This window comes from Pan paniscus, chromosome 19 (genome assembly GCF_029289425.2).
Source record: "Pan paniscus chromosome 19, NHGRI_mPanPan1-v2.0_pri, whole genome shotgun sequence".
Classification (NCBI taxonomy): Eukaryota; Metazoa; Chordata; class Mammalia; order Primates; family Hominidae; genus Pan; species Pan paniscus.
Window position 1 is genome coordinate 74,007,826 of NC_073268.2, and position 18,984 is coordinate 74,026,809.

The 18,984-nt window shown below is 44.6% G+C and overlaps 1 protein-coding gene across 1 annotated transcript; it reads right to left on the reverse strand.

Annotated features, from left to right (window-relative positions):
• Positions 1–5,988: 5,988 nt before the first annotated feature.
• On the reverse strand, positions 5,989–17,685 carry MRPS23 (mitochondrial ribosomal protein S23). The gene is made up of 5 exons (XM_003817398.5): positions 17,497–17,685; positions 16,771–16,941; positions 7,691–7,768; positions 7,434–7,560; positions 5,989–6,443 (listed from the first exon to the last, which is right to left on the reverse strand). The coding sequence occupies exons 1-5, from the start codon at positions 17,538–17,540 to the stop codon at positions 6,291–6,293; spliced, it is 573 nt and encodes a 190-aa protein (XP_003817446.3). The 5' UTR covers positions 17,541–17,685; the 3' UTR covers positions 5,989–6,290.
• Positions 17,686–18,984: the final 1,299 nt, after the last annotated feature.

The window sequence follows — 18,984 nt, forward strand, 5'->3', positions numbered from 1 at the left end:
GAACAGCATGAGAGTCCAGCGCCATCTAGTGGTGCTGAAACCGACAAGTCCCTGGCGGTGACATTTTCAAATAATCAATATCTCATTATTAACCATAATCACAACCTGATGTTTACTTTTGGAGAAATGTTCAGCAGCAAGGGATGCACATGCACTTTTCTGCATGTTTCAGAGGCCTGCGATCCTAAATGCCACAATGACTATTAAACAGTGTCCTGCCCATGAGCAAACAGGAGAGATTGGTTGTATATCTTTTTCATCTAAGCTGCTCACCAAAAACAAAGCTCAGTTGAAGCCAGTGACCTTTCACTAACTGCTGGAAGGAAAATGCTTGATAAATAATAAATAGACCACTACTGGATTTTGCTTAGAACTATCTTTTAATTAAAAGAACTGAGGAGCTAGAAGGTCCGGTGACTGACATTTATTTCAGTTGCAGTCCAGGAAAAGCATTCATTGAGGGTAAAATGATACTTGAAATGTATTTTCGTTGTCAGCTAGTATTCCCCAAAAACCCTGTCTGGAATCTGCATGGATGGAGGGTGGTGGTGGTGGCTGGCAGTAGCAACATTTTGTAGGGAACATAACACTTACTTCCTGCCTTCTCTGCCTTCCCCTAGCAACCTTTTCTTTTTCGTGCTGCAGCAATAACCACTTGTCTGGTTCAGCATCACCACAGAAACTGCTTCAGTGCCGGGCTCATCCAATCAGAGACCCGCCTGCCACATTGAGCGCTACCCTAGGAGTGACAGGAAAGCCATTTCCCGTCTTTTCCACAGGAGGGCAGGTGCCCTTCCTCTGCCAGCCAAGGTGACCTCGACCAAGTTGCTCACTGAACCTGCTCAGCCATCCCTCATCTCACCCAGCACGGTCAAAGGCTCAGAACGCATGACTAACTTAGCCCGAGTCAGGCTCCCACCTTTTGGCTATTCTGGAATTGAGCTCAGGAACATAGAGACCAGGAAGTCTCAGCCTTCCCCATCCCCTCCTCCACTCGCCTTTGCTTGCTCCTAGCTCCAGTCTTCTGGCTGAGGCCGTGCCAGCTTGTGTTGACTACCAGCACCACATCATGTTCTCTGCCCTAACTCCCATGTACTCAGGAAAACTGCCAGCCCATTCTGAGTCAGGCTTGGTCGCAGATGAAAGCTGAGGATGGATGAGGCCCAACTCCGGGTGCCACGTCTGGATTCCCCGGAGCAGAGGCAGGCACCAGTGCCAGCCTCAGAGAAAATCTTACTGTCCCACTTGAGTGACTTTGTTTAAAAAAAGAAATCTGCTGAAGGTTTTTAAGTGGCACGCCATCATTTATTTACAGAGAAAGGTATCACTTTAACAAAATCAGGAGTCCTTCGGGGGCAGATTATTCTGCAATACCACTTTCATTATCAGAGAACTCTCGATACAAAGTGTTCTACAAAACTACAAGAAGAATCAGGCTAGCCTTTTAAGGACATCATCAAAAATCAGGCCTACCCAATAAAGGCAGAGGCAGAGCTCTATAAAATTTGGTGAATCCAGGACCACTTAAACAAGTCTAGACATACAGATGATGGAAGACATGGGACGTGAATTTCTTTTGCTGGCTTTCTCATTCCTCCTATTCTATCACTTAAAGCATTTACCTGCCAGCCCCCAACATCCCAGATCTCTCTCCACTACCCTTGGAGAGCTCATTTCTTCTCCTGGCTCCAAATCTTGCCCCTGTAGACACCTATCCCTTATCTCTGTCTGCCACTTAGACATAGCACCATCACCTTCAACTTAGTAGGTTGAGAATTGAAGCTCTCTCCCAGGAGAGCACCAGTTCCACGTCACCAACTGGGTGTCAGTGATGCTGCTAAGTTTTTTAGTCACTCAGGTTTGTGACCTTGGACTTGCTGCCTCCTTTTTGGTCCCTCTGACATGTCTCCTCTTTCCTCCTTCCCTGCCCACTCCTCCATCCCATTCTTTACATCACTCCTAGGCAAACCTTTCTTTGACCTGACACTGCTTTCACTACATTCTTTCTTTCCCTGCTCAAACTTTCCCATACCCAACTGGCTCCTCCATGTAGTTGTCAAGGCCACCGTGATCTTATCTCATCCTACCAGTTCAAATGGGCTTTTCCACTACTGCTCAAAATAGTAATAAAACCACCTGCCACATATTACAAATGAGCTTTGCACTCATTATCTCAATTAATCCTCACAAAGCTAACTGGAAGCCAAAAAGGCAAACATTGTCCATATTTTACAGGCTGAAATACTGTGACAGGCACAGGGTCACATAGTAAAAACTGCCTGGAGTATCCAGATCTAGAACCCAAATCTTCATTACTTGTCTGGTGCAAACTTCACTGTAACCTGGATATATGCCTTCCTCGCCTTGGATTCAGCAAACCCATAGGAGGGTCTGCTCCTGAAAGGCTGTTTAATGTTTCAATGGTTTAAAAGAATAAGAATTTCTGCCCTCCTTTATACTATTTTTTTTTTTTTTTTTTTTTTTGAGACAGTGTCTCTTCTGTCGCCCAGGCTGGGGTGCTGTAGCATGATCTCAGCTCACTGTAACCTCCACCTCCTGGGTTCAAGCGATTCTCCTGCCTCAGCCTGCCGAGTAGTTGGGATTACAGGAGGCTGCCACCACATCCGGCTAACTTTTGTATTTTTAGTAGAGATGGGGTTTCATCATGTTGCCCAGGCTGGTCTCAAACTCCTGACTTCATGTGATCTACCCATCTTGGCTTCCCAAAGTGCTGGGATTACATGAGCCACCACGCCCACCCTATACTCTTAATAGGTAAATAATCATTACTACTTGAATGAAGGCCACAGTAAATGAGGCAGGAGTACAAACAGTAGGCCAGGTAGACCAACAGCAGTGAAGCACCTTATGAACACAATCTGTAGGGGGTTCAGTAAGGGACTTGATATTATGTATTTTCCGAGCACAGACAGCATTTGAAAGCGGCACGGAAGGTTCAATTCCTACAGACCATGGTAGAAGGGAGGGTGTTCCTGCCCAAAGAAACCACATGTACATGTCCATCCCACTGCCTTTCCAGGCTCTCATGCAGTATTCCTAGACAAATCCAGAACTGATTCCTTGCCCCTGAACCTCTACTGTACTTTTATATCAAAGTTTAAAAGGATTCCTGTTCATCTTGCTGTTTCACAAGTCACTCTTGTAGTCCCAACTCGATTTTAAGATTTTATTTATTTTTTTTTTTGAGACAGGGTCTTGCTCTGTCGCCCAAGCTGGAGTGCAGTGGCACAATCTCGGCTCAACTGCAGCCTCTGCCTCCTGGGTTCCAGCGATTCTCCTGCCTCAGCCTCCCGGGTAGCTGGTATTACAGGCACACGGCCCCACGCCCAGCTAATTTTTTTGTATTTTTAGTAAAGATGGGGTTTCACTATGTTGGCCAGGCTGGTCTCGAACTCCTGACCTCAGGTGATCCGCCCACCTTGGCCTCCCAAAGTGCTGGGATTACAGGCGTGAGCCATGGAGCCCGGCCTGATTTTAAGCTCTTTAAAGCCAAGAATGCGGTCATGCTTCCATTCTCTCCAAAACGTGATGGGGATCTGATGACAGCTTTTGCCCAAACTGTGGAAATAGTTCTGAGTTTCCAAAGTAAGCTTCATATCTTTCACTATGTTTTGATCACTAAGACTTAACCTAAAGAAGTCAATGAGTGACAGCAGCTTTTTCCCCATCCAGATTATTTGCTATACAGGGATGGTCTTTCCCTTCTGGTCCAGAGTCCCAGTCTGGTTTAACAAGATCAGAATGTGTAGGGGAACGCATTCTCATACATTGCTAGGAGAGTATAGTTAAGCACAATTTCTATGGATGAAGATATCAAAACTCAAAATGATCTGCTCCTTGATCCAGCATCCCATAACTCTAGCAGCCCATTTGCAACACAGTAAAACAAAGAACATTTTCTTCAATCGGGCACTGATTAAATCACAGTGGATCTCTGAGACATAGTAAGTAGAAAAACAAGGTACAGAACAGTATGCATAGTGTCCTATCCATGCCCAAAATATTTCTGGAAGAGCGCAGAAGGAAATGGTGATAGTGGTGGCCTCAGGGAAGGGAAAAAGGGTGGCTGGGGAACAGGGGTGGGAGACTAGCTTTTTACTGTTAAGTTTTGAACCATGTGCATGTATAATTTTTTTTAAAGAATTATGCAACAAATAACTTCTTTAAAAGTCTTCAGCCCCAGTACGGTCGCTCAGGCCTGTAATCCCAGCACTTTGGGCGGCTGAGGCAGGAGGATCGCTTGAGGCCAGGAGTTTGAGACCAGGCCAGCCTGGGCAACATAGCAAGACTCCATCTCTACAAAAAAAAAAAAACAAAAAAAAATGTTAAAGAGCCAGGCGTGGTGGCACATGCCTGTAGTCCTAGCTATTCGGGAAGTGAGCCAGGATGGCTTCAGCCCAGGAGTTAAGACTGCAGCAGGGTATGCACCACTGCACCCAGCCTGGGTGACACAGTGAGACCCCCATCTCCTAAAACAAAATTAAAAAAAAAAAAAAAATTAAGGCCAGGCATGGTGGCTAACACCCGTAATCCCAGCATTTTGGGAGGTTGAGATGGGTGGATCACTTGAGGCCAGCAGTTTGAGATCAGCCTTGGCAACATGGTTAAAAGCCCGTTTCTACTAAAAATACAAAAATTAGCCGGGCGTCATAGCATACACCTGTAATCCCAGCTACTCGGGAGGCTGAGGCAGAAGAACTGCTTGAACCTGGGAGGCGGAGGTTGCAGTGGGCCAAGATGGCTCCACTGTACTCCAGCCTGGGAAACAGAGTGATACTCCATCGCAAAAAAAAAAAAAAAAAAAAAAAAAAATTTAAAAATCTACAGAGGAGGAAAACAAACAAAAATGGGACATCAATCCAGACATGAAGGAAAAAAACATTTTTTAAATCTTCATCATTGTGGCAAAAAAAACCTGCCCTTAAAAAAACAGAAACCTAAGGTTTAAAGAGATGAGTGACCCCTCAATTGTTCCTCTGAGAATAGACTGTGTCTTTCACCTGCTTTTTAAGTCCTCTTCCCAAGGTCTGGCCCGATGTTTGGTCTCAATGGTTGTGTAATGTCTTTGAATGGATGAAATTTACTTCCCTACCGAAAAGTAAAGCATTCTCCAAATGCAAGCAGTTGTGAAACAGTGATAAAGGTCGAGGGGGAAGCAGCATGGCTGAGAGCTGCTTTTGCCTCATGTATTCATTCACCTGCATGAACCAAGCACCCACGTGCATGGATGTGTACTATATACAGACTGTGAGATGTGGACCTGCCTCACAGTGTACCAGGAGAGATGAGACCATACACAAAGAATCACTGGGTAGAAAATCTACATGAGTTTTAAAATAGGGAATTTCTGAAGCAGCTTACTATTAACAGCTAAAAACCACTGGCTTGACCACATATACAAAGGCTGCAATCTCAGAGGGATATTTCATGTATTTAGTAAAACCTGGGGAAACGAGGAAGGCAGGGAAGTTGGTAAGGACTTGTAGGCACACTTTGGCCCCAGGAAGGCAGGTGGATGCTGGTGGAGAGCATCACCTAAATTAGCTGCCTCCTTTCTTGGCAATCCTGTTATCTACACCATATGAATCCAGTCTTTAGCTGGATATAACCATTCGTTCACTCATTCATTCAACAAGTATTTACTGAACAGCCTAGTCTGTGCAGGCCTATGTTAACTGTCTCCAGCACACTCAATCCATGACATTAAAGTTACAGTTTTGGTCTTTGTGCATCAGCAATGACAGGTCCTCACTCTTACCACAAAGCGCAAGTCAGCTTGGCCTCTCAAGTGGAGAGATAATCGTTCTATAGCAAGAAGTACAAAGATTCTCTGCAGACAAAACCAGCTAGCCAAGGTTCCACAACATGTGTACATGTATAAGTCTGATGGATCAGAAGAAATATGTACCCGGGAATCAGATGTAGCCAGCCCACATACTAACAAACATCAAAGCAAGCCTAGTCAGATTGAGTCCCATTTGAACAATCTTTATAAAGGTTTCTTCATGTTATTTACAATTCAAAGTAAATTTACTTTATAAGCAGCTAGGGAATTCTTTATTTAGTAATGTCCTAACATAAAAGTTCACATAACTGCTTCTGTCAAACCATGATACTGAGCTTTGTGACAACCCAGAAATAACTAAGAGAAGGCAAACATAATACCTTAGAGATCAAGAAACATTTACACAGTTCAACTGTTTAAAAATAGCTCAACATTCAGCCAGTGAGTAGAGTGTGAATGCCAGCATACACAGTATACAGGTCCTTCAGGGAGGCGAGAGACCTTTCGACTGGTCTGCAGGTGCCTCCAAATGCTGGTCCTGTGGAACTTCTTTCTGAGTCTCGTTTTCTTCCAACGCAGTCTGTGGTCTGACACTCAAGTGTTCGGATTTCCGGGAAACGTGACTACCTCCGTGTTGCTTAAAAGACCAGATGTAAGTATCACAGAGACGTTATCATTTTCACTCAATTAATTGGCTAAAGATATATAACTAGGCACATTCTGTCACTGAGTGAAAAATTTAGCACTAATATCTCAGATCCAATTCTACTATAACAAATAGTAAACATGATTTTAAAAAGTCTATAGGGCCGGGCGTGGTGGCTCACGCCTGTAATCCCAGCATTTTGGGAGGCTGAGGCGGGCGGATCACGAGGTCAGGAGATCAAGACCATCCTGGCTAACACGGTGAAACCCCGTCTCTTCTAAAACTACAAAAAATTAGCTGGGCGTGGTGGCGGGTGCCTGTGGTCCCAGCTACTCGGGAGGCTGAGGCAGGAGAATGGCATGAACCCAGGAGGCAGAGCTTGCAGTGAGCCAAGATTGCACCACTCCACTCCAGCCTGGGTGACAGAGCGAGACTCCGTCTCAAAAAAAAAAAAAAAAGTCTATAGAACCAAATTTCAAAAGCCCTAATGACGACTCACTTGTTTCAAGTAGCAGTCATTACCACAAAATTCTAGTATATTCAGTGTAACAGTATTTGACCTGGAGTTTAAGAACATAAGCCAAGGTTAGGGAAAGAAAACCAAGTCTCTCTTTAACTTCCATCAGATTGGCAACTCTGGTCAACCCTCTACATCTACAGGTTCCACATATGCAGATTCAACAAACCACAGATCAAAAATATTTTAACAATAAATAAATAAAATAAAAAATATAAATTTTTAAAAATAGAGTATAACTACTTATATAGCATTTACAATGTGTTATGTATTATAAATGATTTAGAGATGATTAAAGTATATGGGAGGATATGTGTAGGTTATATGCAAAAACCACAGCACTTTATAAAAGGGATTTCAGCATCTGTGAATATTAGTATCTGCAGGGGCCCTAGCACCAATCCCCTGTGCATACTTAGGGACAACTATAAACCCAGTAACAATTTTAACAATGAAATACTCACAGTCCTTGCTTCGCCTACTCGTCTTAAAATGACACCTTCTGCCAATAAAGCCTTCCCTGTTTCCACAAATAACTTCTCTTCATCTGTTTCTCCAAGTTTCTGTAGCTCAGTGTACTTCTCCACAAACCTGTAATTCCAAGCAGTCACATTTTAGGTATGTTTGTAAGCATTGTTAAGACGCTGTTACACAGTATCAAATGGATAACAAAATCCTTAAAAAATAATATGAATAGCCTAGGACTTATAAAATGGCTTACCGTTGACAGGTAGACTTGAAGTTTGGATTGAATAGATCAAAAGCTCTTTGACCAGACCCATACACTGAATAAAACTTCCTAGAAAATGCAAACAACATAATATAAATCTCTGATTATAGACTGTGGATGAGAATGGAATAAAAGAAATAAAGAATAAGTGCTAGGCACTGAGGAGTTAAGTACGGTATAACCCACATAGCCTAAGCTGAACAGTTTTGTTTTTTTAGATAAGTAATACACACATGCACATGGTAAATACATCAAATAGCACAAAAGGGTGGCCAGTGAAAAGTAACACTCCCTCCCACTTCTGCACCCCAGCCCCCCAGTTCCCTTCCCAGGAAGCAACACTAACAAATTTCTTGTATATCCATCCAGAAATATTCCACTAATATACTAGCATATATGCACTATCATTCCCTGTCCCCAGCCACATTTTTAACCCAAAGAATAGTAAACCTTGCTCTACATCTTGCCTTTTTAAAAACTGAGGTATGGCTAGGCGCAGTGGCTCATGCCTGTAATCCCAGCACTTTGGGAGGCTGAGGCAGGCAGATTACTTGAAACTGGGAGTTCAACATGGTGAAACCCCATCTCTACTAAAAATACAAAGAAATTAGCAGGCATGGTGGCATATGCCTGTAGTCACAGCTACTTGGGAGGGTTAGGTGGGTGAATCACTTGAACCCAGGAGGCAGAGGTTGCAGTAAGTGGAGAGCGCACCATTGCACTCCAACCTGGGCGACAGAATGAGACTGCGTCTCAAAAAATAATAACAAAATAAAAATAAATAATAAAAACTGAGGTCAAAGTCACACATCATAAAATTAACTTTTTTTTTCCCAAAGAGACAGGGTCTCACTGTGTCACCAACGCAGGTAGCAGTGCTGTGATCATAGCTCACTGCAGCCTCAAACTCCTGGGCTCAAGCAATCCTCTTGCCTCAGCATCCTGAGTAGCTGGAACTACAGGTTCGCAGCACCACCATGCCTGGCTAAGTTTTAAATTTTTGTAGAGATGCAGTCTCACTATGTTGCCCAGGCTGGTCTTGAAGTGCTAGCCTCAAGAGATCCTCCCACCTTGGCTTCCAAAAATGCTGGGCTTACAGGCATGAGCCATTGTCCCCAGCCCACATTTAACATTTTTCAGTGTGCAATTAAGTGACATGTAGAAAACTCACAAAGCTGTGCAACTAGCACCTCTATCTAGTTCCAAAACATTTTCATCACCCCCAAAAGGAGGCACTGTATCTGAGCAGTCACTCCCCATTTCTCCTCCCTACATCTTGCCTTATCAGTGCCATGGAGATTGTTTCCAGTCCTTTACTACTCTAAACCATGCTGCAATCATTATCTCTATTTGTAATTTTAGTGCACTACGTAAATAAGTCTGTGGCATAAATTCACAAATGTGGTACTACTGGATCAAGGTATGTGCATTTGTAATTAAGCCTTCCAAATTGCCAAAATGCTTTCCAAAGTGGCTGTACCAATTTACATTCACATAGGTAATATACGAGCGCCTATCCCCCACACCCTGAACAAATGACATTCTCCAGCTGAGCATAGAGGCTCACGCATATAATCCCACCTGCTTGGGAAGCTGAGGCATGAGGATCTTTTGAGGCCAGGAGCTCACCACCAGCTTGGGCAACATGGTGAGACCTGAGGCCCTGTCTCTAAAAAAAAAAAAAAAAAAATATATATATATATATACACACACACACACACACACACACACACACACACACACAAGCCAGGTGCAGTGGCTCACACCTGTAATCCCAGCAAAAATATATATATATATTTAGACCAGGCATGCTGGCTGATGCCTGTAATCCCAGCACTTTGGAAGGCCAAGGCAGGAGGATCACTTGAGGCCAGGAGTTCAAGACCAGCCTGGGCAATATAGTGGGACACCATCTCTACAAAAAAAATTAAAAATTAGCCAGGAATGGTGGCATACACCTGTAGTCCCAGCTACTCAGGAGGCTGAGGTGGGAGGATCACTTGAGTCCAGGAGGTCAAGGCTGCAGTGAGCCATGATAGGCACCACTGCATCCCAGTCTGCGTTAGATCCTGCCTCAAAAAAAAAAAAAAAAATACACAAACACACACACACATGTTCTCCAACTTTTTGATCTTAGCCAACCTGATAGGTAAGAAACCAGAACTCTTTATAGTTTTAATTTGCTTTTCTTTTTAAACAGACTGGACATCTTTTCAAGTTTAAAAGCAAACTGAATTTCCTTTTCTGTGAACTGTCCAAGTTCTTTGTCCGCTTTTCTATTTGGTGGTTGCTATGGACTAAACGTGTCCCACCAAAATTAGTATGTTGAAATCCTAATCCCCAATGTGATGGTATTTAGAGATGGAGCCTTTGGGAGGTAATCAGGTCATGGTAATCAGCCCTCATGATGGGATTAGTGCCCCTATAAGAGATAGAAGAGAGCTTGCTTCCACTCTCTGCTCCCCTCAATGTGAGGAATCAGGAAGACAGTCCTCCCCAGAACCTGACCCTGCTGGCACCCTGATCTCAGACTTCCCAGCCTCCAGAACTATGAGAAAGAAATTTCATTTGTTTATAAGCCACCTGGTCTATGGTAATTCGTTACACAGTGGTCTCTTTCTTAATGATTTCTAAGCAAACTTTGTAGCCATATACATAGAAAATTAGTCCTTTGTCATAACATTGCAAAGATCTTTCCCAGTTTGTTGGCTGTCTTTTGATTTTGCTTACAGTACTTTTTTATACAGAAAATTTTAATATTTTCTTTTTATGGCTTCTGAGTTTTATATCATGCTTAAAAAGACCTTTATCACTCAGATTATTTTTTTAATTCTCCCATGTTTTCTTCCAGTACTGTTATGATCTCACTTTTTACACTTAGATTTTAATACATCTTTTTTGTTTGTTTTATTTATTTTGTTGTAAGTTCCTTTTTCTTTTTTTTTTTTTTTTTTTAAGAGATGGGGTCTTGCCATGTTGCCAGGCTGTTGTGAGTGCAGTGGCTATTCACAGATACAATCATAGTGTACTACAACCTTGAACTCCTAGACTCCAATGGTCCTCCTTCCTCAGCCTCCCAAGTAGCTAGAACTACAGGCATGCACAACCACTCTATAAGCTTTTTTAAATATCAAAAACACCAAAAAAAAAGAGGGCCACAAAGATAAAGGTTCAATAAATTATATAAATACAAGATAATATTTTGGTGTTAATAGAAATAATTTTTATATATTCTGACAATAGTAAAAAATTAAAAAATAAAAAAAGAATTTAAAGAAATAATATTTAACAGGCTGGGCATGGTGGCTCATGCCTGTAATCCCAGCACTTTGGGAGGCCAAGGTAGGTGAATCACTGGAGGTCAGAAGTTCAAGACCAGCCTGGCCAACATGGTGAAACCCTGTCTTCCTGAAAATACAAAAAAAAAAAAAAAAATTAGCCGGCCATGGTGACACATGCCTGTAATCCCAGCTACTCGGGAGGCTGAGGAGGAGAAATGCTTGAACCCGGGAGGTGGAGGCTGCAGTGAGCTGAGATTGAACCACTGCACTCCAGCCTGGGAGACAGAGACAGAGCAAGACTCCATCTCAAAAAAAAAAAAAAAAAAAAAGTAATATTTAACAAGAGGGACAAGTAAACTATTCCACATTCTCCAATCATTTATCATCCAGTTCCAAATCTACAGCAGAAGCACAAATGATTTTTTAAAATTTTTATTTATTTATTTATTTTTGAGTCGGAGTCTCACTCTGTCACCCAGGCTGGAGTGAAACGGTGCAATCTCGGCTCGCTGCAACCTCCGCCTCCTGGGTTAAAGCAATCCTCCCACCTCAGCCTCCAGACTAGCTGGGACTACAGGTGCATGCCCCCACACCCAGCTGATTTTTGCATTTTTAGCAGAGATGGGGTTTTACCATGTTGCCCAGGCTGGTTTCGAACTCCTGACCTCAAGTGATCCACCCGCCTCGGCCTCCTGAAGTGCCAGGATTACATGTGGGAGCAAAGTACAAATGTTTTTAATGTATCAATGAACCACAAAGTGCATGCAATGGGTCTGAGAAGAAAGGTGCTGAAAAAGCATTTAATCTCCTCAAAGATCTCATGTTGTATGCCGAAAATTTCCAAGTAGAGCAAGAACATACTTGTTCTGCTACTTTAAATGAGTGTTGGTGTTGGGGGTCCCGGGGGGAAAGCCTGGGCCCCAATTCGGAACACAATGACCTTATAAATTCCATTTTCTAGCATCCTGAAACAACAGTAAGAATAAGGGATGTGTATCAAAGTCAATTAGGCACACTCATTGGTATAAATATTTAAGAGAAAAAGGAACTAGACAAATTCAAGGTACTAAAAGCTAATTAACATCAGTATTCAAGGGGAGGGGCTTTGTCAGTAAACTCCCAGTGAGAGATTTACCACTTACTTAGATCTTACATAAATGTATAGGGATGCTAAATGTGGCCATAGAAGTGGTTTCTAGCCCACTGTTCCTGAAATTGTTTCAGAAAACTAATAAAACTCTGATGGCCATTCTCCAAACAGTCCCAGTCCTGGCCCTCCACCATTCCTCTCCAAGGAATTTTCTTTCGTTTCTCTCTACCAGCCTCGTAGTTCATCTGTCCATCAATCCATTAGCTTCTTCATTCAAGAGACGATTAATAAGCAACTTATATGCCACACAATGGGCTAGGCACTGAAGTTACAAGAATGAATTTGACAATGCCTGGCCCATGACAGTGCTTAACGAATGTTTGTTATTGAATAACGACAGGGCATTTGGAATGTAGAGCTATTAAAGACAGGCTAAGGCCACAACAGGGGCAGTATGAACAAAATTCAGGGCACACAAAAGGGGAAACATGAAAACAGAAAAGTAGTCCCAAAGGAGTGTGACATCTTTGTTTTTTTTTTTTTTTTTCTGTATGAAAAAAATAAGGTGGGGGGCAGCCCCCACCCAGCCAGCCGCCCCATCTGGGAGGGAGGTAGGGGGCAGTCCCTGCCCCGCCAGCTGCCCCGTTGGGGAGGGAGGTGGGGGGCAGCCCCCGCCCGGCCACTGCCCCGTCCGGGAGGTGGGGGGCGCCTCTGCCCGGTCGCCCCGTCTGGGAAGTGAGGAGCCCCTCTGCCCGGCCGCCACCCCGTCTGGGAGGAGTACCCAACAGCTCATTGAGAACGGGCCATGATGACGATGGGAGTTTTGTCGAATAGAAAAGGGGGAAATGTGGGGAAAAGAAAGAGAGATCAGATTGTTACTATGTCTATGTGGAAAGAGGTAGACATGGGAGACTCCATTTTGTTCTGTACTAAGAAAAATTCTTCTGCCTTGGGATGCTGTTAATCTATAACCTTACCCCCAACCCCCTGCTCTCTGAAACATGTGCCGTGTCCACTCAGGGTTAAATGGATTAAGGGCGGCGCAAGATGTGCTTTGTTAAACAGATGCTTGAAGGCAGCATGCTCGTTAAGAGTCATCACCACTCCCTAATCTCAAGTACCCAGGAACACAAACACTGCGGAAGGCCGCAGGGACCTCTGCCTAGGAAAACCAGACACCCTTGTTCACATGTTTGTCTGCTGACCTTCCCTCCACTATTGTCCTATGACCCTGCCAAATCCCCCTCTCCGAGAAACACCCAAGAATGATCAATAAATACTATAAAAAATAAAAAATAAAAAAAAATAAAATAAATAAAAAAGAAAAAAGAAAAAATAGAGAACTTTAAAGATATTTTTAAGAATGTTGCTAGGAGGCCGGGCACGGTGGCTCACACCTGTAATCCCAACACTTTGGGAGGCAAGGCGGGCAGATCACGAGGTCAGGAGTTCGAGACCAGCCTGACCAACATGGTGAAACCCCATCTCTACTAAAAATACAAATTAACCAGGCATGGTGGCGTGAGCCTGTAATCCCAGCTACTCAGGAGGCTGAGGCAGGAGAACAGCTTGAACCCGGGAGGTGGAGGTTGCATGGGGCTGAAATTACACCACTGCACTCCAGCCTGGGTGACAGAGCGAGACTCCATCTCAAAAAAAAAAAAAAAAAAAAAAAGAATGTTGCTAGGAAACCATTAGGAGCACATTTTCTGTGACTATTTAAGTTTTGGAAAAAAAGAGAATAAAGAGGCCGGGCGCGGTGGCTCACGCCTGTAATCCCAGCACTTTGAGAGGCCGAGGCGGGTGGATCACGAGGTCAGGAGATCGAGACCATCCTGGCTAACACAGTGAAACCCCATCTCTACTAAAAATACAAAAAATTAGCCGGGCGTGGTGGCAGGCGCCTATAGTCCCAGCTACTGGGGAAGCCAAGGCAGGAGAATGACGTGAACCTAGGAGTGGGGGCTTGCAGTGAACCAAGATCGTGCCACTGCACTCCAGCCGGGGCGACAGTGCAAGACTCCATCTCAAAAAAAAAAAAAAAGTGAAAGAGGGAAGAAGATTAAAGAATTAATATTTCTACTAGTTTCAACCCCTCATCTTCACTTTGAAAGATAACTCAGAAAAAGAGAGTTGAGTTTACTGAAAAAGACTTTCCTAAACCCTCTAAGCCTAAAGGCAATGAAGCCAGCAAAAAGAAAAAATGGGTAGATTTGAATACATAAAATACCTCAGTGCCTAGCACAATGTTTAGTGCAATGCTTACCACATAGAAGGTACCAAAAAAATTAGTGGAATTAAATAACCAACTTCTATAAATTAAACAAGCATTATTAATAACAACTAACATATAAATAAATGTCTGGAGTGTATGTCAAAGACTTAGTATCTTCAATTCTATAAAGAACTCTTACTGATCAATAACAACAATTATTAAAATAGGTAAAGAACACAGATATTTCAAAAATAAATTCAAATGGCCAATAATCATGAAAGTAGAGAAACTTGTCAAAGAAACAGAAATTAAAATCTCTAGACACAATTACTGGTTTTTTTTTTCCAAGACAGAGTCTTGCTCTGTCGCCCAGGCTGGAGTACAGTGGCATCATTTCAGCTCACTGCAACCTCCACCTCCCGGGTTCAAGCTATTCTCCTGCCTCAGCCTCCCAAGTAGCTGGGATTACATGCGCGAGCCACCACACACAGCTAATTTTTTTATTTTTAGTAGAGACGGGGTTTCATTATGTTGGCCAGGCTGGTTTCAAACTCCTAACCTCGTGATCCGCCCGCCTCGGCTTCCCAAAGTGCTGGGATTATCATTTTAAAACTACCTAGATCAGCCGGGCGCAGTGGCTCACGCCTGTAATCCCAGCAATTTGGGAGGCCGAGGCAGGCGGATCACGAGGTCAAGAGATTGAGACCATCCTGGCTAACACGGTGAAACCCTGTCTCTACTAAAAATACAAAAAATTAGCCGGGCGTGGTGGTGGGCGCCTGTAGTCCCAGCTACTCAGGAGGCTGAGGCAGGAGAATGGCGTGAACCCGGGAGGCAGAGTTTGCAGTGAGCCGAGATCCCGCCACTGCACTCCAGCCTGGGAGACAGAGTGAGACTCCATCTCGAAAAAAAAAAAAAAATACTTAGATCAGAAAAAAACAAAACTTTTTTTTTTTTGGAGACAAGGTCTCCCTCTGTTGCCCAGGCTGGAGTGCAGTGGTGCACTCTCAGCTCACTGCAACCTCCACCTTCTAGGTTCAAGCGATTCTCCCACCTCAGCATCCAAAGTAGCTGGGACTACAGGCGCCCACCACCACGCCCGGCTAATTTTTGGTATTTTAGTCAAGACAGGGTTTCACCGTATTGCCCAAGGTGGTCTCGAACTCCTGAGCTCAGGCAATCTGCCCACCTCAGCCTCCCAAAGTGCCAGGATTACAGGCGTGGGCCACCGTGCCTGGCCCAGAAAAAAAAAATTCTTAAATAATCATTATCAATACTGACAAGGATAAAGTAAGAACTCTCAGAAACTGCTAATCAGAGTGTAAACTAAGACAACTACTTTTTTTTTGGTAGAGACAAGTCCTGCTATGTTGCCCAGGGTGGTCTCAAACTCCTGGGCACAAGCTATCCTCCCTTATGCCTCCCAAAGCACTAGGATTACAGGTACAAGCCACCACATCCAGCCTGTGATTTCTTCTTTATGCTTTCTTCGTGTATCTAAATTTTCTACAAGTAGCATGTGTTGCTTTTATAATAAAAGAGGAAGTATTCTTGCCACTGAGCTTAAGAAAAAGAAAAAAAAAGAGAAAAGGGATGCTAAAAAAAAAATAAAGAACACATGATTTTCCTTCAAATTCCTAGTGATTGCCTCTCTCTGTCGCCCAGGCTGGAGTGCAGTGGTGGGATCTCGGCTCACTGCAACCTCTACCTCCCAGGTTCAAGCAATTCTCCTGTCTCAGCCTTCCGAGTAGCTGGGACTACAAGCACCCACCACCATGCCCGGCTAATTTTTGTATTTTTAGTAGAGACGGGGTTTCACCATGTTGGTCTGACTGGTCTCGAACTCCTGACTTCAGGTGATCCGCCCGCCTTGGCCTCCCAAAGTGTTGCGATTACAGGCGTGAGCCACCGCGCCCGGCCTCTCTTAGACTTTCAAGCATCCTTTCATCTGAGTGGCTTCAAAGAGCCGGACTACTAGATCCACAGACCACGTTCCTCCTATCTCCACTCCTGGAGAAGGCCGGCATAATGATCACCATAAGCTTGGAGTCAGAGATGTGATTCCCAGATCTGCCACCCTCCTATATATTTAGTAATTACAAGAAGTTAGCTAATTTCCTTGAGCTTCGCAGTCTCCTTGAATAAAATGGAAACAAGAATACCTTCCTTACAAGTTAGAGTAAGGCCTTTAGAGAATGAGATAATGCTTGCAAAGAGTTTAGTACAGTGCCTGGCCCAAAGCAGATGCCCAGAAACATGCGGCTATAATTGCAATGATCTTTCGGTTGCTGGGCTCCAGATTCCACTTTTCAGAACTTCAGTTTCACTATGAGGAAGGGGTGCTGCCTCCCTAATTTGCCTAGATAAGCCTTCTCCACAGGGCAAACCCCTGACTCAATTTCATATTTGAATTCCCAGACTGCTACCGAAACCTTCCCTTCTGAAGTTCTGTTGCTTCCTGTCCACTACAGGGCTGAGCACTCACGCTCTAATCCGATCCTCGTGGTACCAGATGTCTTGGATGGGAGCTTTGGCTTTGCCATATCGCACTCGAGGCCTTTGGAAGACGGGCTCCCTCAGCGGGGGAAAGGCGTCATATACGTCAAACCACAGGGGCTTCTCCTTCAGCACCCCGGCCCGAACCAGGTCCCGAGTCCTTAGGGAGGGAACAGAACGAAACTGGGTCACTTGCAGTAGCCTGCCAAAGCCCCTGAATCAGTCTAGCACAGCTTGGGACATTAAAGGTATTATGCGGTCTGCAACACAGAACGGGGGAGGACTGCTCCCCACCTACAGGGAAGGTCTGTCCACATCCCAAACCAAACTTAACAACGCTCAGGAGACTTAAATCCCTCTATCTTCTTTTGTGCGTCCCACCCACGTTCGGTCACGGAAAAATGCAAGAGCGGTCTTGCATGACCTGATAAGGAAGGCCCATCAGGCTCTTCCTCCCTTCCTCTTCCTAGAGACCTCCACTCGGGGAGAGGCAGCTGCAATAATCTTTAACATGACACATAAATTCAAGGAGAGACATCCTCAGGCACAACTATTCGGAGCCAGGAGAAAACATGAGAGGGCCTCACCCAGCTCAGCCCCCGCACCCTGCAATACGCCTCGCCCTGCTCAGGTCCGCTCCAAGGAAGAGCGTGACCGGCTGAGAACCCCAGCCTGGGGGAGGCACCCTCAGCCCACCACGGCTCGGAGCACACACCGGGAGAAGATGCTCCCTACGGTTTCCAGCCGGCTGCCTGCCATGATCTGCGCCTGATACCGAGCGTGACTAGCTGCTACCGGAACCGGAAGCGGCTGCTCCAGGTAAAGGGCGCATAAGTTGCTGGCCGAGCCAAGGATCGCTGCGCTTTCACCGCAGCCCCTGCGGGAGAGCGGCGCAGGCAGAAGCAAGTGATAGGCCGAACGTGCGCGCTCCGAGGTTACTTGCCAGGTTCAGGCAGGAGCACTCGATAGCCGAGCCAAAAGGGCGGGAGCGAGCCAAAGCCGGACAGAAGTAATAAATGACCGAGCTGTGGGAGGGATTTATTATGGTGGTTGCTTTACTCTCTCTCGCCTTGTTGAACCAACTTCTCTGAAAAGGTGGGGCCGCGCGGAGGAGAAGTAGTGGGGCAGAGCGGGGGTGAGGCGCAGCCTACAGTCCTAGGGGAGCCAACAAAGGCCGAGATTTGAGGTCACCAGCTTTAGGCCCAGGCTGAGCCTAATGTTGTTTAGAGTCACAGACTACGCAGAAGAAAACCAAGGCCGGGGAGGGGCCGTCACTTGCCCAGCGTCGTGCTAGATCTCGGGCCTCCGCCTCTGGCTGTGTAGTGCTCCCCACTAAGCCCCTCGTCCCCGGAGTGCCACCTGCATCCACGCTAACTAGGATGCTGGCTGCAACTCGTGTTTCCCGCGGCCGGTGTCGCGGGCTACCTCCTCCTTGGAACTCGAAAAGTGAAAGTGTCCGAAACAAACAGACGCCGAGAGGGAAACGAAAAAATCTGGAGAAAGTCATCTCTCAGTGTTAAACTGTAAAAAAATATAAACTGTGTGTAGCATACCCTTTGACCCAGTAATCATATTTCGGGGAAAGAACCCCTTAGAAATTAAAGCATCAATTCATGAGGATGTTTGTGCAAGGATCATCGTTGCAGCATTGTTTGTAGTGGGAAAAAAAATCCATCAGATGAGAAATAGCTGGAGAATTATTGTTCATACTTTCTTTGGAACCCTATGCAGCTATTAAAATGAATGAGCTAGATCCACATGTATTTACCTAGGTTAAGGTACATGACTTATGTTTAAATGAAAAACGAAGTTGCAAAGAAACATGTTTAGTGGAATCTCAACTTGTTAGAAAAAAAAAAAAGGAAAAAGAAACACCTCTATATATGTTTGTGTTTGAGGATAGAAATTCTGCAGAAGGACACCCAAGGCTGTGAACATTGGATATCTCGGAGTGAAACTGCAGGCAGGGAAGGGAGAATTTTTTCTTCCTTTACACATGCTTCAGAGTTTGACTTGTAAAGAGATTGTATTCATATTTGAACTTTTAATCCAATGAATGTTTTGAATCACACACAATGTCTCCTGGGAGCCTAGTCAAGTCATCCTAGAGTCCTCCCACTCTGAGGCGGGTGAAGGGGAGGAAGGGACTGTTTGATGAGTAGTTACTGCTTGTGTGCGTTATCTTACTGAATCCACATACCTT